General features: G+C 37.9%; 1 protein-coding gene and 1 long non-coding RNA gene across 3 annotated transcripts; one reads left to right on the forward strand and one right to left on the reverse strand.

Annotated features, from left to right (window-relative positions):
• Positions 1 to 717: 717 nt before the first annotated feature.
• On the reverse strand, positions 718 to 11,407 carry fkbp6 (FKBP prolyl isomerase 6). Of its 2 annotated transcripts, none has more exons than XM_079873073.1 (8): positions 10,825 to 10,880; positions 10,295 to 10,412; positions 9,660 to 9,749; positions 9,352 to 9,554; positions 9,157 to 9,276; positions 8,808 to 9,005; positions 1,452 to 1,561; positions 718 to 1,365 (listed from the first exon to the last, which is right to left on the reverse strand). In XM_079873073.1, exons 2-8 carry the CDS (start codon positions 10,383 to 10,385, stop codon positions 1,287 to 1,289), a joined length of 891 nt encoding a protein of 296 aa, XP_079729199.1. In that variant the 5' UTR covers positions 10,386 to 10,412; positions 10,825 to 10,880; the 3' UTR covers positions 718 to 1,286. The 2 variants fall into 2 exon arrangements, with proteins under 2 accessions (XP_079729199.1, XP_079729198.1); XM_079873072.1 differs by lacking the exon at positions 10,825 to 10,880 and adding an exon at positions 11,117 to 11,407 and having other exon boundaries at positions 720 to 1,365.
• Positions 11,408 to 11,992: 585 nt separating this feature from the next.
• On the forward strand, positions 11,993 to 18,157 carry LOC307159003. Its single transcript, XR_013821323.1, has 4 exons — positions 11,993 to 12,107; positions 13,062 to 13,274; positions 14,890 to 15,009; positions 16,926 to 18,157. It is a non-coding gene; the product is annotated as an uncharacterized lncRNA (long non-coding RNA).
• The last annotated feature ends 202 nt before the right edge of the window (positions 18,158 to 18,359 follow it).

Here is an 18,359-nt window from a genome sequence, read left to right on the forward strand (position 1 = left end):
ATCTAGAGAACATTGTACATGTTGCTTTGGAAAAACAGCAGTATAAAAAAAGACCTCTGGTTTTGAAAAGCGAACTTACTGCCAAGCACCAAGAGCTCACTACAGGAGAAAACCCCTAAAACCTGGACATGGAGGTGTGGGTCAAGAATAATAAACTTCACTTTGTACACACATAATTACATTTTCACATCTGGCATATGTCAGCAGAGGAGAAACACAAAAAAACAAAGGAGGGACTGCACTGGACTAAAGTTACCAAAGGAGGAGAAACCAAACTAAGCAATGTCTTTATCTGTAGTCCAAGGTTTTACAGACCTATTGCTTGTTTTAATGTTAACTATGTTTGCATTGCACATCCAGGCACATAAAAGGTTCATAACAGTTACATGAGTGGAACTTCACTCTACAAACTAGTGAAGCATTTTTATTTTTTTTTTGCTAGACACCACATGGTTTCATATTTTGTGATGAGGAAATTACATTTTAAGTGAGCCATAAGAGTCCAAATACGTTTTTAGGGCTGTTGCAGGAATTTCTGTTAGCATAGGGAGAAAAGAGGCAGTAAAAGTTGACACAGCAATACAACAAGACTCAAATAACTTTATGAGAATATATTTAATATATACAGTATATACTGACACTTTTGTTGATTGACAAGTAAACAAAATGTATTTGTATTTTTAATCTTATACGATATTATTCATTTCCATATGAATCTAAGGAAAATTCAAAACACTGAGCAAGGTGGAACATCTTATTGTTTAAATGTTAACTTCAAAACTTGCGACACAAAATAGTCTGTCACAGTGGTGATGACACAGTGGAATTAGTGTGAGTAAAAAGTAAAAAATAAATAAAAAATGAAGAGCATGACAAATAGGTTAAAAAATTAAAGACTCTATATGACTTCTGGAACTTCAAACAGTGCACCTAGAAACCATCCTAATGCTCCATATAGAGTTTTGAACATAATACTGAACATAATTCTGCAAAAGCTTGACTGTTTGTTATAATAAAGCTTATCTTAAAGTAACGTACAGAACATAATGCAGAGGCGAAAAATGTATATATTTTGCTGGCAAAAACAAACAAACCGCAAAATAAAATCAAACAATAATCAAATAAATGATTATTGGATTATTGGATGACAACATTTGATGCAATGTTGGCCACTCAAACCAAAATTACAATTTGTTTGGTTTATACTGCCCACTTGTGGTCAATCTGGAGGGTTTGAAAAATGGTGAAGACCTCAACCATGGACACTGCAAGTTGCGCACACAGCTTCAATTTTCTGTTCTCTTCAAACCTGAGAACATCTTGGTGCACATATCTCTCTCTTTGTCTAAATAGTCCTTGTAGCACCTGTAAAAGATCAGTTGATTAGTTTAGCTTTCACATTCACACATGTAACAAGAAGACATGACAAAAATAAGAGAATGAATACTTACAGAGCAAGCTTTTTCAGCAAGGTGTTGATGTCAGGGTCAAATGGCTTTTTCGCCTGAGCAAGTGTAAGGTAATCTTGTGCTTTCTCATAGTCTTTCATATCCAAACAAGCCTCATAAAAAAAAAAGAAAGAAAGTTCTAAATATCATATCAATACTACCACATGGCCTTAATTGGCAAACTGAACACAAATAAAAAGCCACAACTATGAAAACCTGATTGGAAGATTCTTCCAGAAGTTGAAGTATTCATTACCGGTCAAAAGTTCAAATCATCATATAACTAAACAGCATATTGCTATGATTTTCGAAGCATCATATGACACTACTGGGGTAATGACTTCTGAAAATTACACCTTTTCATCACAGGAATAAATGACATTTAAAATGATTAACAGTTCTTTTAAATTATAATAACATTTCACAATATTACTGCTTTTAATGTATTATTGTTCAAATAAACATAGCCTTGGTGAGTATAAGAGAAAGAACTGTGTATGGAAGGATTTACTAGTTTGCTGCAATGTCTATTAATGATCTTAGGCCATTTTCACACCTGGCTCGTTTGGAGCCTTTGTTCCCTTTCGATTTTGGTTCACTCGACATTGCGTCAGAAGCTGACGCTATGGGGGAAACTCCTTTCGCTGAGACATACTGAAGCCTAATTGAATAACGCTGCTGCACATTCAACAGCCAATGGCGTTTAAGTGCACAAAATAGGGACGAGCCTGCTCCCTATATAAACTTATGCACGGAGCGAGATTGCCTCACAATTGTTCTTCTTCATGAGAAGTCTTCAAGAAGCTTCATCGTGATTCATTACATTCAGCGGACAACGATTTTGCACCAATCCCCTTTGCATTCCGGCAAAGACATGGAAAAAGCTACCAAACCCTGCACCGCCTGTTAGGGAACCATCGAACGATAAGTGCGACAATACCATGTCAACAGCAGTGTCTGACACAGAGGACTGGTCTCACAGCCCTACAGAGGAGACCTACTCCATCTGGCATGACCCGCACTCGTGCCCACATCTCCGGCTCACCCATTAATTATTTTTTTTTAAATTGAAAAAAATCACAAAGGACTATTGCATTATGCAGGGGTGTGGCTAGCGCTTCCGAGCATCTCAGAGAGGGATAAGAAAAGAGAAACAAGCGGTTACATGCTTCTGACTGGCGCGCTTCAATGGCATTGTAAATGTCTGTGGTTCAACCCCAAGATGAGCAAGTCTTAAGAGCGGAGATTCACTCCTCGCGAAGCAAGCTGTGGAGATTGTGATCGCTGAACTGAGGGCCCAACATGCTGTCGAGGGATGGAGTAGTCCAAGGAAAATGGAGACTGCATCCTCTGACAGCGAATATGATTTGGAACATTCTAAAACCAGCGGAGGTGGATCTGTTGGCATAAACAGAGAACTGCCCACTAGATCTGCACGCTTCTGAATAAACTGAGGATCACAATTTTTTTGTTTCAAACTGTCGCACCGGGTAGTTCTAGGAACTAGCCACCAGGGTGGTTCCCCTAGGAACGTTTTCCTGGTTGCATTCACACCGCCAGTAGGAACTCTGAAGTTATGTAAGCCGCGCTTGTTGTTGTGACTTATTTTGACGGCGCGGCAGATTGTTGCGTTGGATTTTCTCCTCAGCGTAAAAGTTTAGAGGTCCATCTATTACCGCTTTCCATGTTCATAGAGTTAGTTTCTGGAGTAAATATATAGGCTATAATCTGTGCGTTTACAGTCTTTTTAAAAATGGCAGGTGCTGATGTTTCGCATGCGTTCGGCCAATCAGCGTACACCATCGTCACGAATAGTTCCTATAGTGCTGGTTTAGACCCTACTCTGGAGTACAACTAAACAAAATAACATGTATTTTACTAGAGGTTCTACAAAATCTTAATTTCTGCAGTCCATTTACAATGTTTAATTAATCTGAATGAAATTTTTTTTTTTTACAAATTGGTCTGAATGAATGATTTAATGACGCATAAATACTTGTTTCATTACTGGATGAATCAATGTTTGTTGAACAAATATCTTGAATTAATGATTCAATGACAAATACATTTTTAACAGATACTTATCACCATCTACTGGTGTAGCGATGAAATCAATACAATTGTTAGTTGAAGCATCATGTTACTTTCAAAAGGTAAATTAACTCCATTTTGATCGCTTCCGGAGACATCAGTGTTTAAACCTGAAATATAAATTTTATCCCAGTTCTAATATATACTGTGTGGTTGAAAAGACTGTTTGTGAAGCTCTTTCATACCTATATATGACAGCTACTCTCAGCATCCCAAACCCGAGCTGTGGAATCTGCATGTTTGGCTGCCAAAAGAGGAGCGCGCCAGTGTCGTGTTAACTTAAAAACGATCAATGAATCAAGAGCCCCTTCTACCAGGCATCTCTATGCTCATAAATGGAAAGTCTTAGAGAGCTGGTGCAGCTCACAGAATATATATCCTGTAAACTGCCTGACTCCAGTTATTCTATCTTTCTTGCAGGAGCGTTTGGACGCCGGCCTCACCACCTCTACACTTAAAGTATATGTGGTTGCTATATATCGGTCTTCCATAGCAAAGAAGATAATCGCCCAATTGGTAAGAATGACTTGGTGATTAAATTTCTATGCAGCACAAGAAGATTTAACTCAACGCGCCCTTCTACAGTCCTGGTCATGGAACTTGGCGTTGGTGTTAAGAGCCCTTTCAGACTCTCCGTTCAAGCCATTCAGCATCATTAGCCACTTTTCCACTGTTGGGCCAGTGCGAACCAGGGCTAACAGCGTACCAGGCAGGGTCAATAGCCTCAGACCTTGGACCTCAAGCCACAAGGCCAAAATCAACCTGCGTTTCCACTGTCGGGCCAGTAACCCCTAACCTAAATCCCACCCTTAACACGCCTCCATAGAACAACGTCACTCAACCTCACCATTTCACCAGCTGACTGAAAACTAGCTAGATCGCAAAATCAAAATAAGCATGACAGAAGCGAATGTTTGGTCTTTACTTAAAGGGATAGTTCACCCAAAAATGAAAATTCTGTCATCATTTACTCACCCTCAAGTTGTTCCAAACCTGTATGAGTTTCTTTGTTCTGCTGAACACAAAGGAAGATATTTGGAAGAATGTATGTAACCAAACAGATATCGGTCCCCATTGACTTCCATAGTAGGAAAAAAATATACTATGGAAGTCAATGGGGACCGAGATCTGGTTACAAACATTCTTCCAAATATCTTCCTTTGTGTTCAGCAGAACAAAGAAACTCATACAGGTTTGGAACAACTTGAGGTTGAGTAAATGATGACAGAATTTTCATTTTTGGGTGAACTATCCCTTTAAAGACTTAAGATTCCAGCATCAATATTTGACCAATGTTTTACAAATTAAAAAGAAAAATGTTACAGTGACAGTAATTTATTAATTTGTGTTACATAAGAGAACACTGCTTCCATTTATTTGTGATCAGAGGAATGCACAAAACAACTCTAAGACTTTTAAGTCCAAAGGCTTACACATTTAGAAAAATATTAATAAAATACATGTTTACATCACATTTATTTGGAAAGAGTTTTCTATTAATTTTCCATGAAATTATGCAATTATGCAATCTGAGGAGGGTTTGAGCGATCTCTCCCATCTCACTGTACTGTTATCCTTTCAGCCAAAGCAACAGAGGGAGCTCCAAACAGAAAACAAGAATTAACCAGAGTATATGTCATTTACGACATTATGCGGATACATCAGTCCAGTATCAACAAAGGAAACAGGGAAGAGAAAGAAGAAGAAACATGAAACAAAAATACACAGTTATAATGATATATGATAAGTTCTTTAAGCAGTCTCTGGTATTTTCCATAAACATATGTGTATTTATTATTGCAATAGTTGGCATAAGTATCCTTTGGCATCGCATAAATATATTTCTGCCTCATATGGTGATCAAAATCCCCACCGGATCACAATCTGCAGTTATTTCAAACACTCGCTGATGTCTGAAAGTGAGTTTCAAGCTGAAAATTGTTTTAAAAAGTCTTAAATGTTGAGTTTAGCTGGTAGCCTAGCATGGGAACATGGGAAATGAGCAGCCGTGTTGACCCTCTCACAACTCAGGTAAACTCCGCCTTTGTTCATAACCACTCCTAAAGCCCCAGTTGGCCCGCTTTGGACCAATGTATTCTGTGTGCCAAAAACCCCTGGCCATTGACCCTGAGGAGGCCCAATCAAGCTCCGGAAGTGACAGTGGAAGCGCGACTGGCCTTGGCATGCACTAGCACGCTCGCTTTTGGCCCAACAGTGGAAACTCTGCTACTGAAGATGCTCTCTGAAGCGCTGAAGACAGCACTTTTGCTTGATGTTGCATCAGTCAAGCGAGTGGGTCACTGACATGCACGCTCTGTCAGTTAAAGAGTCTTGAATGGAATTTGGCCCTAATGACTGTAGAGTAGTGCTCAAACCGAAAAAGGACTATGTACCTAAAGACCTCTCAACTCCATTCGGAGCCCAGGTTATAACTTTGTCTGCTTTCGCTCCAAGGGAACCAGCTGTGGGAGATGCGCTTCCTTCACAGTTATTATGCCGTCCGCGCACTGTGTTTTTAAGTTGAGCAAACCAGACAATTCAGTCTCTCTGATCAGCTCTTTGTGTTCTGTGATGGTCGCACCAAAGGGCAGCCTGTTTCAAAACAGCAACTATCCCATTAGATTGTGGATGTGATAGCGCTGGCTTACAGCTTGCAATGCCTGGTTGGGAGTTCGATCCCACTCCACAAGGGGTATGGCTTCTTCATGGGCATGGGTAACCGGAATGAGCACATTTGTTTAGCAGCAGGATTTTACAATCTGGATGTTTTCTTGCTAGTTTCTCTGGTCCTGTCAGTACAAGAGAGCTAGTTTGTGCCGCACAAAAGCCTATAATGTTCCTTAGCTAAATTATGAGGCGTTTACAGTATGCTTATACTTTATTAGACTTACTTCTTTTCCACTGAAGCGAGGCATTTTGTTTACTCACAGACCTCATAGATGAGCTTGTCACAGCAGTGATCAACTAGGTTCGAAAGGCTCCACTGATTAAGCTGGTGAAGCCATTGTTACTTAGGAATAAGCTCTGCCTACGCGACTCATTTCTAGCAAGTGAGGTGTCTTCCTTTTTATGAAACACTTGCATCAAGCCATATGACTTAATTCCTCAGCCTTCATATCAGCACGGCTGCTATGGCCCGAGTATGTCTGTTCGTACTGTAATTATTTCAGCTGAACGTAAATGTTTATCTGAAATTGAACTACCTGTTTCGAATTCCTGTCATGGTGGTGTTCAACTAGGTCCTCAGTAGGACTCAGTATGAGTCTCTTCATCAATGGGACGTAACTATCACTCAAGTATAGTAAAGCTTTAAGAATAGCTTTAAGTAAAAAAGCTATTTTGTTTCATAAGTAAAGCTCATGTTGTGCTTATGCACCTTATATGAGTTGAATGTTGTCTTCATCTTTACAAAGCCTTTCTTATGGGCCATTAGCTCTGTGTCCAGACTTTTTTTTAAAGGGGGCCAGATTCAATGTTGTGGATGCCTGGGGGCCAGATACTTCTCTATCATTATATATAAAATATTAATAATATTAGCCTTCATGTTTTGTCTCTTGGAAAAGCTAGAGTTGACAGTAGCAGTAGCTTGAGGTGGGACACAGATGTAAATTCATTTACATTAACACAAACAGTAACATCTGTAAAATTAACAACCTCATTTCTAAAGGGTAAAATTTTGATATTCTTACTGAGTTAAAATTAATCATTGGTTTCTCTAATTTTACCTATATTTCATTAAGAATAATCATTTAATATTTAATACATATCTATTAATAATAATAATAATAATAATAATAATAATAATATAGTAAAATTCTAAATAAATATCTTAAATTTCTGCCACAATACCATGTTTACAGTTAGTGTCACTACACATGGTTGCGATTTGTGGATTGAAAAGTATTCTAACTAGATTGTTGTCACACAATGTTTCTTCTGTTTTCTGTCAGTGTTGTTGAGAATGTCAACGCTGGTTTCATCTGGCTTTAAACTAGTTTAAATCACCAAGACATTTGTGTTTGTATCGGAGACCACTGGCGCAAGACTTGAATGCTTCTCACTGCGCTGTTTAATGGTTGTGTGATCGAGACCGGTCAGCAAATCAATGCATTTGTTTGGAGCTCATGCTGCACTGTCTTTTGGGCAGAGCTAATAACTGGTCTGTTTTGTTCCGGTTTTTTTGGCACGTTCAATGTTTCTCAAAAGCAACAGAAATGGCAATGCTTATCACTTATCAGTTTACTGCAACACCTGGCTTAAAAGCTAGTGCTATCACCTTGTGTTGACACTGTGAAACTGCATGATTTGTAAATCAGCCTATGTGTGGCAGGCCACATGTAATGTATACTAATAGACAATATGCGGGGCTTTTGACATCCATCCCCAGGCTGTAATTGGTCGGTGGGCCGCATTTTGCGTGTCCGCTACGCAAAATGAACTTGTAAACAAATGAAACTTGTATGAAGACGCTGCGGATTGAAGATGAAGAACGCGCTGAATCTGATTATAACAAGACTGAAGTGAACACTATTTGAATCAGATAGCCCGTCAGGCAGGCCGGTTATGCATTTTGGTAGCCCGACTGGAAAACACAATAGCCCCGGGATGTCGGGCAGGCGATTTTGCGAGCCCTATTGAATAATGCAATATTCAGTACCGGTATACCGCGCAACCCTAGTTTCAGCATACATTAACACAACAATTGTGCTCCGAGTTGCACCAAAATAATCGTCTCGGTCCGAATGAAAATTACACCTTTCAAGCAGTTCGGTTCTGGTGAGAAAGAAATCTGACCCGACGGACCAGCGAACCATGCTGTAGCATAATTCATAATGGGAAATGCATTACAAAAAAATCAGCACTGGCTGCAAGAACGCTGTGCTGACAAAGCATTGATTCTCACTCTAATTGATATGATCTTTTTGAGATATTGATGCATAAACACATTTTGGTATGCTTTGAAATGTGACCTTGTGAAAGTAAACCGAACCACGATGGAGAAAATGCAACACTGTAACAATTTAAGTCCCTGTTTCAGAACAAAAACAAATGATCTACACGTCTGAAAACACCCTTAATTTCGGTGCTTTTCTCAGTAAATATTAATATTTGTGATCAGCTAATTAATTTATCAGCATATCGCGTGATTTGATTAAAATGTTGACTTGATTGACAGCCCTAGATTTTACAGAGCAATATGTTTTTTGCTAAAACAATTATGAACAGATTTTCAACAAAGGAGGTAAAAATGTCAAAATATTGCCCAACCTGGCCGCAGCGGAAGAGAGCTTTAGTGTTCTGGGGGTTGATGTCCAGTGCTTTCTGACCAAAGTAAAGGGCCTTCTGGGGTTTTTCCAGTTTAAGGTACGTGAGTGAGAGGTTGAGCAGGAAAAGCAACTTTATCTCTTCAAGACGCTGCTTCTCTTCATCATCCATCGGCTCACGATTCTGCAAAAGTGTCATGGCCTATACCATGGGACAACAGTATGTCACACTGAAAAAAAAAATCTCAGTCTATACTTAGAATAAACTACTAATTTTCAGAGCACATTTTCCTTCTATGCATTTACAAACTCTCATACTTGCGAAACAAATAAGGCACTTATAAGCAGAATACCTGCTTGTATCTCTCTCGAGCATCTTCGTAGCGCTTCTTATTGTAGCAGAGGTTGCCAAAGCTCCGCTGTGTTTCCAGCACATTCAGCAAGGTGGACAGAGGGACAGTGTTCTGCTCTTCCTGGGGAATGTTGAAATCACAATCTTAGATACCGCAAACAAAATAAAAGAGAAAGCTGAATGCATTTAATCATACCAAAGTCAAATCCATGAAATCATCCACTTGTGCCGAGTCCAGAAAATCAAGGACGTGCACCTCATAGAGGACTGTGGCTAATGGAGGTATGTGTGGGGGGCACCCAAGGTCCCCATAGGCATATTTGGGCTTGAAGAGAAAGCGAGAGAACTCTCCTTTCTTCATAGTAAGCAGGCCGAGCTCTAGGCCATACAAAGTAACATCTGTGGAAAAAGAGGTTTGAGTGTCTAGCACTGGACAAACAAGACAATATAAAGGAGAATCATAATGATTATCATTCTAATTGGAGAATTCAATTTCCATCCTACCTCTACCAAGCTTCATCATTCGTGGATATCTGAGGTGGTTGGTGGTCTCAAATGGTGCGTCAGAGTACTCAATGAAACCAGAGAAGTGAACTGTGGATGAAATGAGTTCATGTCGAGAAGCTAATGAGAAGCTAGATGTGTGACATAAAAGTACAACACACAAAACCAATCAAAAGTTTTTTTGTTGTTGTTTTGTTGAAAGAAATTAATACTTTCATTCAGCAAGGATGCATTAAATTGATCAAAAATTACAGATATCTACTACCTAAAATATTAAGCACTAAAACTGTTTTCAACTTTTATAATAATAAGAAATGTTTCTTGAGCACCAAATCAGCATTTTAGAATGATTTCTGAAGGATCATGTGACATTGAAGAAGAGTAATGGCTGCTAAATATTCAGAAATTTAAAATATATTACAGAAAATAATGCAAGTTAGTTTATATGATCAAATAAATGTAGCCTTGGTGAGCATAAGAGACTTCTTTCAAAAACATTAAACCATCTTACGACCTCAATGTTTTGAACAGTAGTGTATGTTACGAATCATTCATCTCTGAACACCGTTGGACTATCATAAGTCAGAAACTGGAACTATGACTCCATTAAAACCATGTTTAGTTGAGCCATTTACTTGACACAGATGCATGCATTGGTACGGGTGGGCCTTCCCCTGCATGGACAACCTCTTTGAGAATTCCTCCATCCCCTAATATGTCTTGCATTTGCCATGCCAGACGCTGGAAAGGAGTCTAAGACAAAAAATAAATAAAAATATTAACATTATTACAATTATTTAACTCATGTTAAAACTACTTTATCTGAGTTGAGCAACAATTTTTACAATTTATAAAACAGTTCATTTTTGATAAGCTGCTAAATTTGGCAAAATGTGGCAACATGAAACCCTGCTAACAAAAATACCAGTATTTCATTTAACATGAACTCCCACTACCAAATAAACACAAAGAAGTACAACAGCAACAGGGACTTGGTAGCATGTGTTTTGGACCATGTTAAAACCTTGGTACTCTTTGAAGCATAGAGTAACACATTTAATGTATACATGGCCCGTGAATATGCTAATTGTTCAATATTGTGGTAGGCCTACATATCAGCACCATAAAACTACGGTCTGATATCGTCATTATACAATGATGGTACCGCAGTATGGTGAGGTCAACTCAACTCCAAGCCTGGCTGGCCATCGCCAAATAGATCATCATCATCATCCTCATCACACGTGGAGGTTAAAAAGCTCTTGACTTTGTTTAACATTTGTGTGCATTGTACAATGTGAAATTTGTGCAAATTTTAGCCTTGTACAGACCTTACGTTAATATAAATCTCATTTTAAGCACACATAAAGAGAGGTGAATTGCTTCCTAGCGTGTTTTGTTGTAAAAAATAAAAAAGCATCATTAGAAAATTAGCTTATTTACTGATGTGCAGTTACCTCGATTCCAAACTGACGGCGCTCATCTGGAGCCATAAACTGTAATATTCTCGACGTCCTGCCGTTTGTTGACATTGTGCATTTGTTTTAGACTTTTGAGCGGTAATTCTGCAGGTGAGTTGGTCTCATTTAATCTGTCACTGCTAGTGCGCGTGACACTATTGCGCCAACTAGCGTCCGTCATGTTCATATACCGGTTTAATAAACTATTGCTGTTGTTAAATGAAGAAATAAGGCACAAGACGCAGGTGTTGTTTGGTCAAATCTATAAAAACGGTTACTCTTTTCAACATACTATATTTGGGACACTCTTTTTCTAATCTTACATACTATTTAGGATGGATATTCATATTGGGACGCAGGGGCTGAATGGTGGGCTTTTCTCAAGAACACGCCCACACAGGGGAAGCTCGTGAATATTTTTGTATTCGCTAACAACTTACCCACACTGGAACCAAAATTCCAGCAGTATAAATAATTTGCACAGCCGTCTTTTTACTTTTATTTATTTTCTGTTCGAAAGCAACATATGGTAGGAGGACGGTTAGTATGTGCAAACAGCGGAAAACTGTGTCGTGTAGTGTGCGCATGTCATTAAATCAATGACACTTGTTTATTTAGCGTTCATACAGTGTTTGCATTAATTGATCGAAATTATTTTATTACATTCACGTCAGCATGATCAGTTCAAATAAAACAAATAATGTTGTAACTTTATGTACAATACATTATAATATTTTAATGATTTCAGATCTTGGGAATCAGATTCACAGATGCACATTACCAGGTGCAAGAAAAAAAAATCCCAATTCATTTAATGCTACATGAGATAAACTATTCACTTACTGTAAATTATTGTTGTTTTTTTTACAGGAAGATATGGCATTTTTTTGGAGGCCTCTATGGAGCCTAGATTCATGGGGAAGTTGAAAAATTAGGAAGTCTGGGAACAACTGAAGGAGGCAGGAATGAGGGAAGCAATCATTAAAATGTAAGTTCTTTGAGAATATGTGCACTTGTTTATTACATGGTGTATTTTCATTCAAATGTAATAATGTACACTGCCGCTCAAACGTCTGGAAGATATGTATTCCTTTGATGCAAAGCTAATTTAATTTTGTGTACACTACAGTTAAAAAGTTTCAAACTTTTTTTTTTTTTTTTACTTTTTGAACTTTATATTGAAATTTTTGGTCATATATAATAAATGGCAATATTCGAAGACATGACATAGCCTATAATGGACCCTTTTCACATTTCTGCAGTTCTCAGAAGCAGAAGTCTTCATAGTTGGGTACATTATATTGTAGTGAATGAAAACTACAACAAAAATGGTTTTTGTGTTCACATTTGACCAATAGAAAAATCTGAATTTGTTTTTGTTCTTCGCTGTCTGTTCAACTCTATTATGCTGCGACATTTTTCCTCTTCAAAAATAGTGGTTTGATCTTTCTGATGAGATTTTTGTCCACATCGTTTGAACAGAGGCAAGTTTTAGATTTATTTAAGTTTTTATACTTATTATACAAAATATTATGGTTATGAAGGAAATATCACGGTCATTTTTTTTTTTTACATTTTGTTTCTTGGTACAAACATTTTCTGTGAATGAAGTGTTGGGGTGCAATTGTACTTTCAAATCAAGACCATTATTATTTCCACTGATCTTAAACCTCAAAATAATTTGAATATGATATATAACCGAATGATCACGGCACAAGACATGTTTCGACGAGAAAGATCTTTCAATTCAAAGTAGGAAATAGTTTTCACTGGGACAACTAGCTCGGCAAATGTCACATTACCTACTACTATGTCAGAGTTGAAATAGACTGAGGTGAGAACATTTGACTTCTTGAAAATCCAACAGGAACCTTTTCAAATGAAATGCTGGCACAAATGTTTCCTAAAAATGACCTGATTATTTATGGCCTGTCTGTTTCAGTGAAACACCCAGTGATTAGTTGAAGTGGATACACTAAAGCAAATAAAGGAGGAAGTTCTTTAAAGTGGAGTGAGGAGGGGCCTTGATCCGCACACCTTCTTGACGTGCCATATACAGACTTTGCTCTTACTTCACCTGAGTTTTCACTCACTCTTTCTGTATCTTCGGGATCACGCACAAACACAGGCTCCAGCACGATATTGCTGCAGTATGGTGAGTTTATGCATGCAAATAAGAAAAATATTCAGTGTACAGTTGTCTTTGTTCCAAGGTATAACCTATTTTTCTAACATTCCAGTAAACGGTAGAACTTTTTAAAAGGTTACTATGTCATGTTATGCAACAAAATATATTTAATGCACTTTATCTTGATCTACAATCAATGGCGGTGTTTTCACTTTTGTTCATATGTAGGCCAAACAGTAGCTTATCAGACAGTTATGCAGTAAAGTCATGCACTTATCATGTGACAGGGAAGATTATTTGCAAATATAAGCACCATTTATGGAAATAAAGTGGCTCTAAAATGACATTTAAGCCACACTCAAAATGTATGAACATCAATAAATACAAAATATAATTACAGATGTCATTTCCTCAAGACACAAGCACAGTTTACAAACAAAACATTACACAAAAAAGGTTTTGTTAGTTTAAATGATCAAATAATATATACTGTACACAAAATGTGAGACATTTAATCATTTTCACTATCATTTTCCAGATAGTTAAAGCTGCAGTCCTTAACTTTTTTGGGTTAAAAATTATCCAAAATAAATGTTTGAGCAAGTACATAACCAGCCAATGTTCAAAACTATCTTCTTGCCTTAGCTCGATTCAAAACGGTAAGCTTGTAATAATGTTTTTAATTCCAGAGGTACTGGTGGATTTCCGTGGGAAATTCGAGCATGTCTTTGCGTCATTACATCACATCTGTACACATAAAGAAGAAGTCCCGGCTAGTAGGCTATGTTGCGTGTGAGGATGTTGGAGGTGGAGATTTATAGCCTTTTCTCACAGCACTTGATGTAATTAAACTTATCAATTTGATGGCGGATCCAGAAAGGTTCAAACGACAATCACCAGTGACAACTGGAGATTCACCCGTTGTAAAATGCAAAAGACTTCGGACTTCGGAGTGGCTACAGAAAAAAAGAGACTGCAACCGGGCCCATGCGAAAACAAGGATAAATATCGGAAGGGCATTAAATGTGGTCACAAACATGAACAATTTGAGAACAAAGTATAATTTGCATGGTTTGACTTGATATGATAAGCGATCGTTAGATTTAATCAGTGAGATTTACTGCAATGCTTTTTTACCCTTAGTTGGTCAGAACAAAAGTGGATGTTACTTGTTCAGATGACATTTTCCGGTGAAAATTATTATATTGGTCATACTTCCAAAAAGTAGAATCTGTGATTGCGAATGACAGCCGCACATTCTCCTCAAAACATTGGAATCATCCGCGCTGTGCCGTGCCGAGGCACAACCCACGTAAAGTTGATAATTCCGCGAAGAATGGCAATTGCAGATTTCGAACAGAGATGACGACAAAGAGGAAAAACTACGGACTGCAGCTTTAATGACATTAACTACACCTATGGTTACGGCAAATCCCAAACTATTCCTGTTTCCTAATCATGTTTTGTTTTGTTTTGCATTATTCAACTTAATTCTGTCATAAATAAATCATGTTAACTGATTTCAAAAAAGTTTTTTTATGTATTTAAAGCAAATGAGAAGCAGAGTGCTTTCATGCAGAATGTTGTATTCATATTGGAAGCATGTCATCCTAAATATTGTCAATATTTGCATCTGTTTTAGGATAAAATTGAAACTGCTGAGAGCGAGGCAGAGGAGGTCAAAGTCACTATGCTGGAAAATGCAAATGGAGAAGGACAACTCAAGAATGTCAATCAAAAAGCTGAAAAGCCTCAGTCCAACGTGAGTCTCCTTAGTGTACAGTACATCAAGATTTATGTCACATCTAGAATTAATAGATCATGTTATATTTATTAAAATATTACAATTATGGATGTTTTTTTATTTAAGCCTGCTAAAAGAGCTGAAGGTTTGTGCCAAATCTCAAGAGTGTAACTCTAAACAGCTGAACAGTCTTTGTGTTTATTGATGTGACAGGCATACTATTACTGGTGAACATATAAACATTATTACTCACAGTATTCTGTGAAACTTAAAGGATGACTTGGTAACACTTTACAATAAGGTTCATTAGTTAATGTATTAACTAACATGAACTAACAATGAGCAATACATTTGTTACTGTATTTATTCATGTTATTTATTCATGCACCTTTGGTTTTATTAACATATTAGTAAATGTTGAAACTAATATTAACTAAGATTAATACATGCTGAAGAAGTATTGTTCATTCTTAGTTCATGTTAAAGGAGTCATGACCTAGTATTACCTTGGATACCTACTGCTGTATTATAGTCTTTCAGGCCCTTCTAAAAAAGAAAAGTGGAAAAAAAATAAACACAGAGCTCCTCAGACCCTTATTTCTGAAGGCATTATTGTCTCGCGAGATCTGATGCGATATTTTGGCTGTCGTGGATGGTCATTTTAATAATGCAAATGAGGGGCGCGTTGATTGGTGGCAGGAAGGAGGGGGTTGACACCGCAGGTGACGCTTTAGCATATCATTACAAAATGACATCATGGCGCAAATTATGAATGAACCCGACCTGGCCGCGACCGGCTTCCCGGCCAGTGTATAAGTATGAGGCGCCGTTTAGGGCTTAAATCAAACTTCATTCACGCACACATATATGAAACACGCTTGCATACATACTAAGTAGTCACACATACATGTATATGAACTCTCCACGCACATACTCATATGAGACGCGAGCACACACACACAAACTCGCGCACATACTCATATGAGACGCGAGCACACACACACACACACACACACACACAAACTAGACGGCGCCTCATATAAGCGTTAGGCAATCAATAAACAATAGCCGAATTCATGATGATCTCAGTCATTTGTTGTTTGCAAAGTAACGTTAGCAGCCATTCCCCATGTTTACCTCGAAGCTAATACTCCCGCTAGCATACAATAGCCGCATTAGCAGTTAGCTGCTGTTTGTTACACAGAGTAGAGCAATAAAAACACATTCTTACTGTTTCAATTGCAGGCAAGTGTCTGATTGTTAAAAATGGCCCCTTTTTCCCGAGCTTCGATGCCAACTTCGCCTGATATTGCCTCAAATTTGTGAAGGATTCCGGTGTAAAATGTTTAGTTAGCACAGACACATAACGTTAAGCCAGTGGGAAGGGTTGTAGGAACCGCGTCATTAAAAATGAATTTAATCCACTGGTCCCTGACAGCTTGGTCCGTTCTTGGGAGAGAAAACACATTTACATGTTGATTCTGGCAGTCAACAACAGAGCAACTCAGTGTGCACTACGTTTCTGCTTCTTTCTCGACTGAATATGAGGGGAGGAGGGGCGCCAGGGCGCACTTCCTGTGGCAGGTCTGCGGTGTCCATATATGGTATATCCTGCCCCGTCATGACGTCAAGTCGGGGCTGAAATCAAAATCTCGTATTTGAGTGCGCGTGCACGCGCGCTGGTTTATTTACCCTGAGGTAAACAAACGCTTCACTTTTAAATATCGGCTTCCCGGCCAGTGTATAATCGTTAGGCAATCATAACATACATTGATTCTCGTGGAAAAGTGAAAATTGCAGGTCATGACTCCTTTAACTAATGTTAACTTATGAACCTTATTGTAAAGCGTTACCGATAACTTTACACACTTCACACACTACATGTTAAAGGTTCATAATCTTCAACTCCAGTTCTATTTTCATTTCAATTTCAGAAAAAGATTTGTAAGGAATCTGCAGCAAAGCAGAAAGGGAACCAGAAGATGGAGTTTCTGCGGGCTAATAAAGGACTCGTAGCCACTGTCCTGATTTCAGCTGTTGTTATATTCACTGTTGTGGTTGCCATGCTTGTCACTAAAGAAACAGAAGGGCACAGTCACTCAGAAGTGTACAACGCCACAGAAATTCCATAGCAACAACTGCAGAAGACTGCTGGGACAAATCTGTTTGTTTGTTTAGACTCATTTTCAGGTTTAAACATACTTAAAGGAATAGTTCGCTTCAAAATGAAAATCCTGTCATCATTTACTCACCCTCAAGTTGTTTCAAACCTGTATCAATTTCTTTCTTCTGCTGATAACAAAGGAAGATATTTTGAAGAATGTCGGTAACCAGACAGTTGATGAACCCCATTGACTTCCATTGTAGGAAAAACAATACAATGGAAGTCAATAGGGTACATTAACTGTTTGGTACACCGAATATCATCTTTTGTGTTCAGCAGAATTCATACAGGTTTGAAACAACTTGAGGGTGAGTAAATGATGACAATTATTATTTTGAAGTGAACTATTCCTTAAATTATAAGAAATTATATCAATGCTTTTGCATTCTCTTGCAAATGTTTTTTGAGGTATTTGCGAGCGATCGGGGAACGCAAAACTTTTGCGATGAGAACGAACGTAAAATCTTTTTTTTTCTTTTTTCTCCCATCTCATATTTTTCCATCACCGTGTCCCTTAGGAGCTCCGTAGTTTAAAGTTTGTATTAAGACGACGATTTAAACACTCCGGTTGTGAGTGAAAAATCAGGTTGTGGGTAAGCTCATTATTTTTACTTTGTCATATAAACATGACTTGGCAGGAAAGGTTATCAAGAAAAACACATTCCCCATGAAAATTGTGCTGCTGATAGTTTGGTATGTAAACACAAGGAGATGTGATTGAAAGTAAGGGCATTTTCTGAGGTCAAGTGCACATATCCTTTTATTCTATACAGCAGAGTGGAAGGAGCACACACACATGTTTGTTTTTGCTATGATTACAAAGGACTTATCTTAAAGACAGGCTTTGTTTGAGGGTGAAGATTGTATATAAAAAGCACTTATCAGCATTAACAATGTTTCTTGTTCACAACCACATTTTTTTTATGTTGGAAACCATCACGCTGTCATAATCATGGTTTGAAAACTACGTGAAAATAAATGCAGAAATCTATTATTTGCTGTTATGACTGAAATAACTTCAGTGCTTCATGTTCTCATGAGTTTCTTTAACAGCAAAGAAACTCAGTTCACAGTTAATTCCATTTACTTGAATGAACAATGTCACAAGGAGTCAGGCAGCCCAGTCTAGTTGCTCCATAAAGAACGAAAATGTTTCCTCTTTCCTACATATTTAATGCACCTATTTGAATATAAGTCTTACAAT

The sequence above is a fragment of the Squalius cephalus genome, assembly GCF_949319135.1.
Source record: "Squalius cephalus genome assembly, chromosome: 5".
Classification (NCBI taxonomy): Eukaryota; Metazoa; Chordata; class Actinopteri; order Cypriniformes; family Leuciscidae; genus Squalius; species Squalius cephalus.

What these genes read in the sequence shown, in the direction of transcription:
- fkbp6 (XM_079873072.1), bottom strand. Translation starts at nt 11,191, where the DNA reads ATGTCAACAAACGGCAGGACGTCGAGAATATTACAGTTTATGGCTCCA. An exon ending in ATTTCATGGATTTGACTTTG is followed by an intron (nt 9,277 to 9,351) that starts GTATGATTAAAT and finishes AACATTCCCCAG; the next exon opens with GAAGAGCAGAACACTGTCCC. An exon ending in CTCGAGAGAGATACAAGCAG is followed by an intron (nt 9,006 to 9,156) that starts GTATTCTGCTTA and finishes CCCATGGTATAG; the next exon opens with GCCATGACACTTTTGCAGAA.